Source organism: Solenopsis invicta, chromosome 1, assembly GCF_016802725.1.
Source record: "Solenopsis invicta isolate M01_SB chromosome 1, UNIL_Sinv_3.0, whole genome shotgun sequence".
Taxonomy (NCBI): Eukaryota; Metazoa; Arthropoda; class Insecta; order Hymenoptera; family Formicidae; genus Solenopsis; species Solenopsis invicta.
In genome coordinates, this window is record NC_052664.1 from 10,502,336 (window position 1) to 10,512,572 (window position 10,237).

General features: G+C 45.4%; 1 protein-coding gene across 1 annotated transcript; it reads left to right on the forward strand.

Annotated features, from left to right (window-relative positions):
* The first annotated feature begins 896 nt into the window (after positions 1–896).
* LOC120357696 lies at positions 897–3,360 on the forward strand. Its single transcript, XM_039448912.1, has one exon. It carries the CDS (start codon positions 1,036–1,038, stop codon positions 3,022–3,024), a length of 1,989 nt encoding a protein of 662 aa, XP_039304846.1. The 5' UTR covers positions 897–1,035; the 3' UTR covers positions 3,025–3,360.
* Positions 3,361–10,237: the final 6,877 nt, after the last annotated feature.

The window sequence follows — 10,237 nt, forward strand, 5'->3', positions numbered from 1 at the left end:
ACGCGAAAGATATTATTGGCCCAAAATGAAGGCTGATATTCAGACATATATTCAGCATTGCCGGAATTGCCAGCTCAAAAAACTAGTTCGGAGGAAAACAAAGCAGCCGATGGTGTTGACAGATACACCGGACGCTGCCTTCGATAAGATTTCAATGGACATCATGGGGCCTCTCCCCATGTCGCATGACAATAAGTCTTATATCTTAACAATACAAGATCTTCTAACTAAATACTCGCTGGCAATCCCGTTGAAAAACGCTGGTGCGATAGATGTAGCGGATGCCTTTGTCAACGAGTTCATAAGCATCTACGGCGCCCCTAAGGCACTCTTGACCGACCAGGGGTCACACTTTTTAAACAGTTTGATGAAGGCAATCGCTAAACGATTTAAAATCTCTAGATATAACACGACAGCGTACAGACCACAGGCAAACGGTTCTATCGAACGCTCCCACCATGTCCTTTGGGAATATCTGAAACAAGTCATATCAAACAAAACGGATTGGAGCAGCCACCTTAAGTTGGCATGCTTCTCATACAACACAAGCGTACACGAGGGGACGCTATATACTCCCCATGAACTCGTCTTCGGTAAAATTGCGCGGACACCGACATGTGAAGTATTGCCAGAGGACATATCGAACGAGAGTTATGCCGACTACCTTACCGCCCTGTATAATAAGATTAGAAATGCCCAGGAAACAGCGCGCGGAAATCTTGAGCGGGCAAAAATTAGAGCCAAGCGCTACTACGATAAGAAAGCGAATCCATGTAACTTTAAGGTCGGCGATAAAGCATATCTCCTAAAAGAACCGACACACAAGCTGGGGGACCAATATACTGGCCCCTATAGAATAACCGAAATATTAGGTAACCATAATATTAAGATAAAGTTAAGTGATAGGATAACCAAAACGGTGCATGCAGATAAGCTAAAGAAAGCCCCCACTCCCCTCCAACCTCATGAAGAGCCACGCACACAATCGCTGGACAACGCAGCTGGCAGTTCCACGTCAGACGACAGTGAATAAACATGTTCTTCCTCCTAACACTAGTAACATTACCCCTCGCTTCGTGCCTCGTTGGTTATGACTGTGGAGGGGAAGGATTCAACGTAACCACGATATCGCTCCTCGACGTGGGAGCATGTGACACCAACGACATTGAACCAGAGAAGGAGGAAACCTATATCCAGCTGATGCAATTATCGGATTTCGACCGAACTCCAGCCATACAATGCAGAGTGGAAGTGGACAGAACAATTACTTATTGCGGTATGCACTCGCATGCCTCGATAGTCCACAACGGTAGGCGGGAATACCTACAAGAGATCGGAGAACACGCATGCAAAAGACTTCATGAGTCCGGCTCATTCCGTATGGGCGATGCCATGGTTGACGGAATAATAAAAAACGCAACCAATCTGAGAACCGTAACTCTAGCCGGATCGGCTACTACGGAAGCGTCATGTGAAGGCGCCCAATACACAGATGGATACGGAACCTGGAAAAATGTAGTGGTCCAAGCTCTATTAAGAATTACTCTAAAAACTTTTGAGGTGCAAGTTAAAAGGTCCACCGGGCAAGCTATAATGCCATCAGGGGCAGAATGTAAACTATCACATGGCTATTGCATAGACGTCGAAGGTGCAGAAACGTACTGGTCACCACTACCAGTTGACCATTGTCACTTCGACCAGTATGACATAATATACGAGGGCCTTGCCACGAAGCTAAAACCAAAAGTCAACCAATCTACACCAACTATATATACCGTAACGACTCAGGAGACCACATTCGCACTTACCAAAACATCAGAATTCGACGTTTGTGGATATAAACTTACGCAAACGGAACATCCAAAGCTATGTATTCTAGAAACCACAAAAGGACGGACCTTTCGGACAAGAGGAAAAATTGCCGTTGACAATCTGGATATTTTCCTCTACGTGAACTCGAAGTTTGTCTACGTAGAAAAACATATCAAGACACAACTCACTCAGCTATACAGGGACATTATGGAACAAAAGTGCGCACTGGAAAGACAAATACTGCAAAATGCACTAACTCTGGCTAGTGTAGCACCAGATGAAATGGCATTCCGGATAATGAGAGAGCCCGGATACACCGCAGTGACCAACGGTGAAGTTATACATATAGTGAGATGCGTCCCTGTGGAATGCAAGATTCGTCAGACTGACCATTGTTATAACGAACTACCCGTCTCACACCGTAACGCCTCGCTTTTTCTACTTCCACGTTCGAGAATACTTGCCAAGACCGGAACTATAAAAGATTGCAGCGATCTACTACCAGCAATGTACAAAATCCACGGAAGCTGGTTCCGGCTTACGCCTAAGCCAATCGAGGTTTTAGCACCGCCAATCATCCAGCCGCTAACACACCCCAAGTGGCACTATAGCAGTCCTGCGTCACTAGCAACGAGCGGCATTTATAACAATGACGACCTGGAGCGACTCCGCTCCCATATAATGTTTCCGGTAGAGAAACCGTCGATGTTAAACACAATCGCCCGAGGAGCACTGGGCGAAACCATTCCATCAGGCAGCATCTCGATGCTCAACCTTCTGGACGAGGACTCGCTCAACAAGATAGCCGAGTCCGCTGGAGCAAAGGCCTGGAAAGGCTTTGTAACATTCGGATCGGCGAGCGCTGGAGTGCTCGCTATTTTTATCATCATACGGGTGGTAAAACTTGTGATTGATACCCTGATCCATGGCTATGCATTACATTCCATATACGGCTGGAGCATGCACCTGCTGGGTGCAGTGTGGAGCTCGGTGACCCAACTGCTGATACATATCGGACGAGAACCAAAGGATGGACCATCAGCACCCGAAGATGCCCCGCCCCAAACCCCTTCGTCGACAGAAGACCGCCCCCCTAAACCCGTGACAACATGCGAAAGAGTGAGAAGTGAAACCAACACCAATCCTACATACACTTATTCCGAACTCCGCAGATACGTGAAAGACAGTCAACGTGAAGTGGAAATAGTTTAAGAGTTCAAAAATGTTAGCATACGCCAACATTTTATTATAAGGGGGGGGGTGTTATATCCCCAACGTGTTTCTGTTATATCCCCAACGTGTTTCACTCCCAACATTTATTTTCGACTAGCCTCATAAGCATTGTAACTAACATTTATTAGTCTCATAAGTATTAACCAATAACTCTATCATTGTAACCACTAAAAGGTACTACTACCATAAGTTACCATTAAAGGTAAAACCCATCGTTACCATTACCACTTAAGCAGTTATCATAAGTTACCATCTAAGACGTTACCATCATAAGTTACCATCTAAGACGTTACCATCATAAGTTACCATCTAAGACGTTACCATTATAAGTTACCATCTAAGATATTACCATCGATGATATTAATTACCGTTACCACTCCCACACTTCGAGCGGGAGTTGCGTCACTGTTGGGCGACATGGTGGGGTACCCCCACCCGCGCAATATCAAGCCAAGCGTCACTCCGCCGTTGCGAGGCGAAGCAGTTCAGTTGAGTGAGAGAGTTCTAGCTCTTGCGTCACCGCGATCGGTCGACTCTTAGGAGTCGCTCCGCGAACTCACTATATCTTGTTTCAATTCCAATTCCTTTGTTAACGATTCCATATTCAAAGATCAATCTCGACTCGCACAAGGAGTCTAAGTTAAGTAATCCTCTGTCGCTAGAAGTATAATAACCGAGTGTTAATTAAACTAAGGTTTTGTATTGATTATTAGTAATAAATATTGTTCATTTTTATATAAAACAGTGTCTTATAGTATTCATTACTAACTCTAATATAAATTACGAAGGCTAAATTGATTCATCGTTCCGTGCGACTAAATAAAACAATTGCTTAAACATTATTAAATAATAAAACGTCTGCTACAAAATCATCGTCGACGTCGTCTCCATAAATCCACTGCACTGACCGCCTGAGCCGAGCAGAACTGCTGAGTAACACCTCGACACATCATAGACTAAATTGTTTAAACAATTGGCTGACTAACTGAGAGATCAACGCCGTTATACCTGTCCCGAACGCCGCAGACAGGTAGCAGAACAGCAGTCACACTAATTCATTACTCGTCTCGTGCTTCCCAGCCAGCAGGAAGGTAAGTAACGTTTAAATAAATAATAATTGTTAAATCTCCTGTAACGAAAACTTCGCATAGCAACCGCGTCGGTTACAATTATTCCAGCCCACGCGCGACAGTCCGGCGCCAAGACCGACCGTTGGGCTCACTTCGAGCACAAGTGTCTTCGTAACCCGACTCCTCTGGAGGGTCAGGCAAACACTTGAGTGACCCTCGCTTTCTTAGCCTGTTCAAACCGAAACTTCCTATTATCCCATCCGAGATATTTTTCAGCGTGCATGAATATAATATCAACCCAGTGCTCATAATAAAACAAATTGGCATGAGCTCTGCGTCCGAGGATTCGTACTATCACTCCCTCTTATTTGAATCAGATTATTTTCCGTGGCTCGACACCGTCTTGTGTCGCTCGTCTGAATATTTCCGCCACATATTTAATCACCACATACTCTGCGGCGAATGTTTTTTGGGAGTACCCCCACGCGCGCGGTTATACGATCTCGTCGGGAATCATTACTCTAGAATCGGCGACGCTGCGATTGAGCAGTGTACTAATTGCAATACCATTATTCCCCGCTCCCGTCCCGCGACACGGTGTTTAACTTGCCGCGGAGCTCTAGTTCAATTCGTGCGCCGTCTATGCACGACGGGTGAGGACCCTCACCTCGACGGAGACGCCTATATTATCGCGATATCCGAGTTAGTGACGTGCCCCGGACCGCGCGAAGAGTAATTATCCTGATCAATTATTATAAAAAACCTCTTATCGCGACCTTTTCTCTCCTTATTTGATTGAAAGAGGCCCCGCGACATAACATCGTCTACAACGTCGACGACAAGTGTACGGGTTTTAAATGATGGGTCATAAAATATTTTTTGACAATGGAAGAGGAAAAAAACGTTTCTTCTTCCTAAAAGGCTGAAACAAATTTTTAATACAAAAATTTAAACAATATGTAAAAGAGAGATCGACAATAAAGAGAGAGCAATACGTTTTTCTAAATATTTGTTAAATAAATATTTTAATACGAGAAAAACCTAAACTATATGGGAAAGAATGAGAGGGAGAAGGAGAGGGATACGTTTTATTCCCAAATAATTGTTAAACTAATTTTAATAAATTGATATAAAATTTATATTAAATTGATACTAGGTTAATATTAACCTAATATAAACATAATAAAAATTTATATCAATTTATTAAAATTAGTTTATCAATTATTCGAGAAAAAACGCTATGGGAGAGAGAGAGAGAGGGAAAGAGAGAGGGAGAGAAAAAGGGATACGTTTTATTCCCAAATAATTGTTATTTACTAAACTACTTTTTAATAAAATTGATATAAAATTTATATTAAGTTTATATTAGGTTAATATCAACCTAATATAAACATAATAAAAATTCATATCAATTTTATTAAAAATTAGTTTAGCATATAACAATGATTCGGGAAAAACCGTTATTGGAAAGAGAGGGAAAGAGAGAAGGAGAAAGACAGCAAATATACCTCACCCTTGTAACGTCCCTCACACACACACACACACACACACACACACACACACGCGCGCGCACACGCGCACACACACACACACGCACACGCACACGCACACGCACACACACACACACGTATACACTAACACATAGTAGTCCGGAATCGGCTTATAACAACTACTCCTAGCTTTTAATAGATTTCAGCACGTGGTCCGATCCTGGAGAGAGCATTTAAATACGTTGCCTCGAAACAGGACCGAGGAGCACGAACGACGGGTTGGACATGTGTCATTGGATTCTCCTCAACCATGACCTGAACGTCTGCGTGTTCCTTTCGTGTCACGCCCCAGAATAAGCGTGCACGAGCTCAGTGTTACGTCCTCCGACGACCTTTCCCCAAATCCGGCTTATCGTAAGATAAGAATCTTATTTCTAAGGCCGGACGTAACAATATTTAATTTTGGAAATAATCGCAAAATTTGAATGACTAACGAGATCCTCACTACCTCTAACCCACTACGCATCTATCGGAATAGTTCACTTTTTTTTCCGCTATGATGATATTCTTCAAGAACGACGTACTTGTGTTAAATTTTGCTTCCACCTCAATAAAATGCCAATCATATTTTGATACTTTTAGAATAGTCTAATTAACAATGACTCGAATGTTTCAACCGTGGCTTTGAATTAACTGTATTATTTAACGCCTGCAGGAAGACACTATAAATCAACACTTAAAATAGTACATGAATTTGCGGATGAGAAAGAACAGATTTAAAACATTTTATATTTAAAACATATTAATATAGATTTAAAACATATTAATGTTTAAATTTTTTACATATTGTTTAAGAATTCACACATGTACAATAAACATGGTAAATTCTAGGTGATAAAAAAAAAACTTGAACAACATTTAAAAACTGACCTAACCAAACTTGAAAATAAGGATAATGACATAGGTATTATTGTAAATTATAATATTTGTAGCGTCGTGCTGCGCGATTTCCTACAGTATCTACGCGATTCAAACGACAGACCTTACGATAGCAACGAAGCTACAATTATTGGTATTACCCAGACGCGCAACCACGCAGTAGGCGGTTAGGGTAGAAAAACCCACCACATAAGCAATTTAGATCTCTCTCTCTCCCTCTCTCGCAAAATCCGAAGGGACCATGGAAACCCGGGGTAAAAACAAAAACCCCTCGCAGATCGAGGATGCGAGCTCCCATGAAAATCTTACCCAGGAGCTAGCCACCAGACAATATGAGCTAGGAATAATCGAAAAGGCAGTCAACGAGAAAGAGAAAAGATTAAACGCCCAGGAAAACTCCCTCCGCCAAGAGCTCGATCACATCGAAACCGCACGCTCCCAGTTAGAACGCGAGCGCGAAAAATTCAATCGTATCATGGCAGCGCGAGAAAACGAGATGCTAGCAAGAGAGCGCGAACTGGAACGGAAATTAGATTCTGAACCTACGCCATTTAACACATCCGTTCACGTACAGCAGATGGAGAATCCCTGCACCCCTCGAGGCAGCCACGATTATGCGCGCTCACCATCACGTCTACCGCCCACCGGTGGCGGCGGCGGAGGCGGAGGCAGCGAACCTCCCGCACCTAAAGTTTCATTCCGAGAAGCCACCGATCACGTTCCGTATTTTGACGGTTACAACATTTCGCTCGCTCAATTCACACGCGCGTGTCGTCGCGCCAGCGAGATAATTCCCCCTTCGGCTGAACGCCACTTGACTAAGCTTTTGGTAAACAAACTCGGCCGAAGAGCCTACTACGCCGTCGAGGATGAACCTTGTGACACAGTCACTGAATTGATAGATTTATTAACCGGCGCATTCGGGTCCATCAAAACTTTGGACCAATACAGGGGCGAACTGAGCACCGTCTACCTCCGCCCTAACGAACACGTGCTCGATTACATCAGTCGCGTGAAGGACATTCGGACCGCTATTTTGGACGCCGAGCGCAGAGAAAGAAAGAAATTAGACCCCCGGTTTATCGCTGAGATAGACGACCTGACTGGGCGGTCGTTTTACGAAGGTCTACCATTGGAATATCGCTTGCAGATAAAGATCGAGACCGAGCACAAACACACGGACATGTTCGCCGCCGCCAAAGCTATAGCCAGGCGACAGGAACTGGACCGCCAACGTTACGCGCGAGCACCCATACACCCGGGCCAGCAACGCGAAACACGTCCCAGCACTTATCGTCAATCCGATAGCTCGCGTTTAAACCAACAAAGGGAGCTGCAACCTCAGTCATACGACTCACGCGACCGCAGTTACCCCGGAAGGCAACGCGATACGTTTCCAAATACATACGACTCGCGCGATCGCGATAACGCTGGAAAACAACGCGATACGTTTCCAAACACATACGACTCGCGCGATCGCGATAACGCTGGAAGGCAACATGATACGTTCCAAAGGACCTACGACCCACGCGGCCGCTATGACTCCGGAAGGCAACCTAACGCGCGCCCGAACTCTTATTATCAACAACCCGAAACCCCGAGGGAACCGTCGTATCGAGAATACGACTCGCGTAATCAAAACGGTTACGGTGACCAACGCCAAACATACCCAAGCGATAAATTTTGCCGGTATTGCAAGAAACCCGGCCACGAAATCGAGGAGTGTCGCAGGAGAATGTATAACAACTCGCGTCGCGAAGAATCGGGAAACGCGCCCGGTCCGTCGGGACAACGAGGCACGATCCCGGCGGACGATCAGAGACGAACACGTCCATTAAATCCGATCGCGACAGAGGAGTTGAACCACGACGAAACGAACCACAACGAGAGCGATCCCGAATCGCAGTACTAAACCCCACGGAATTCTCGCACGCGCCAACTGTAACCCTCACTGCAAATGGCCTCCTCCAGGAAACCAACTTCATGGTAGACACCGGGGCAGCGCCCAACGTAATAAAGAAACGCAGCGTACATCCCGACGTGGAAATAAAACACGACGATCCACTCCTCCTTAGCGGTATAACGAGCGGACGTGTCGAAACACTCGGGTCCATCGAATTAACAATCATGGGTCACCCAATCACTTTTTATATGGTACCCAATAATTTCCCCATCGCACAAGAGGGCATCTTAGGAGCCGACTTCTTGCGCGATGCATCCACTATCAATCTATCGGAGCGCCATTTAGATTGGCACGGTAACCGAATACCTTTCGCGTCTCGCGAGACTGTGGTGATCCCCGCGCGATCACAGGCAACATTTTACCTTAGGGTAACAAATCCTCATGTCCAAGTCGGGTACGTCCCGAGACTCCACGTGTGCGACGGCGTTTACTTAGGAAACGCTGTTGTCACAAATAGAAATGGTAAGGCATATATACGCGTCATAAATACGAGCGAAGTAGATAGGGAACTTATCGTCCCCAGCATCGAGTTACAAGCACTAGATCACATATCCGATAGCTGCCCCGAGAGCAAGGAACAAGGGGCCGCTGTCAATATCATTCAACACCAAGATAAAACCCGGCGACCAGACGAAGTCCGCCAGCTCTTGAGATTAGAACACTTAAATGACGACGAACTCAGACATGTGACTGATTTAATAAATAAACACGCCGACCTCTTCCAACTCCCAAACGAAAAACTCAACTTCACTGCCACTCTGGAACATAAAATAATAACCACCGATGACCGACCCGTGAACGTTAAGCAGTATCGCTTTCCGCCTGCCCATAAGCACGAGATAGACCGACAAGTGGGCGAAATGTTAGATAAAGATATCATAAAGAAATCAACTTCTCCATACAATTCACCTCTTTGGGTCGTCCCTAAAAAGGCCGATTCAAAGGGGAATAAACGTTGGCGGCTGGTCATCGACTTTCGCGCGCTAAACGAAAAAACGCTGGGGGATGCTTACCCGCTGCCCAATATAATAGACATCCTCGATCAATTGGGCAGTGCAAAATACTTCAGCATCTTCGACCTGGCGTCCGGCTTCCACCAAATTCCTATGGCTCCCAGTGATGCCCCGAAAACCGCTTTCTCCACTCCCTTCGGGCATTTTGAGTTCAAACGCATGCCGTTCGGACTCAAAAACGCCCCTGCCACTTTCCAACGGTTAATGAATGAAGTCCTGAGCGGTCTGCAGGGAACCGAACTATTCGTCTATCTAGACGATATAGTCATATACTCGAGCAGCCTGCTCGAGCACGCCAGGAAGTTCAACAAATTAGCTGAAAGACTGCGCGCCGCAAACCTCAGGCTCCAGCCCGATAAATGTGAGTTCTTACGAAAGGAAGTCACGTATCTGGGCCACGTGACAGGCGAAACAGGGGTCAAACCCGATCCCAAGAAAGTCGAAGCCGTGAAAGCATTTCCTCGTCCACGAAACGCTAAAAACGTCAAGCAGTTCTTAGGACTGGCGGGATACTATCGCCGGTTCCTAAATAATTTTTCGGGAACCGCCAAACCCCTCACTACTCTATTGAAAAAGGACGAACCTTTCTCATGGCAGGATCCCCAGGAACGGGCATTTATCACCCTTAGAGACCAATTATGTAACGAACCTCTTTTACAACACCCTGATTTCACGCGACAATTTCTTCTCACGACCGACGCCTCAGGTTACGCGATA

Bases quoted from the DNA above. Each gene is read 5' to 3' on its own strand.
- LOC120357696 (XM_039448912.1), top strand. From the start codon at position 1,036: ATGTTCTTCCTCCTAACACTAGTAACATTACCCCTCGCTTCGTGCCTC.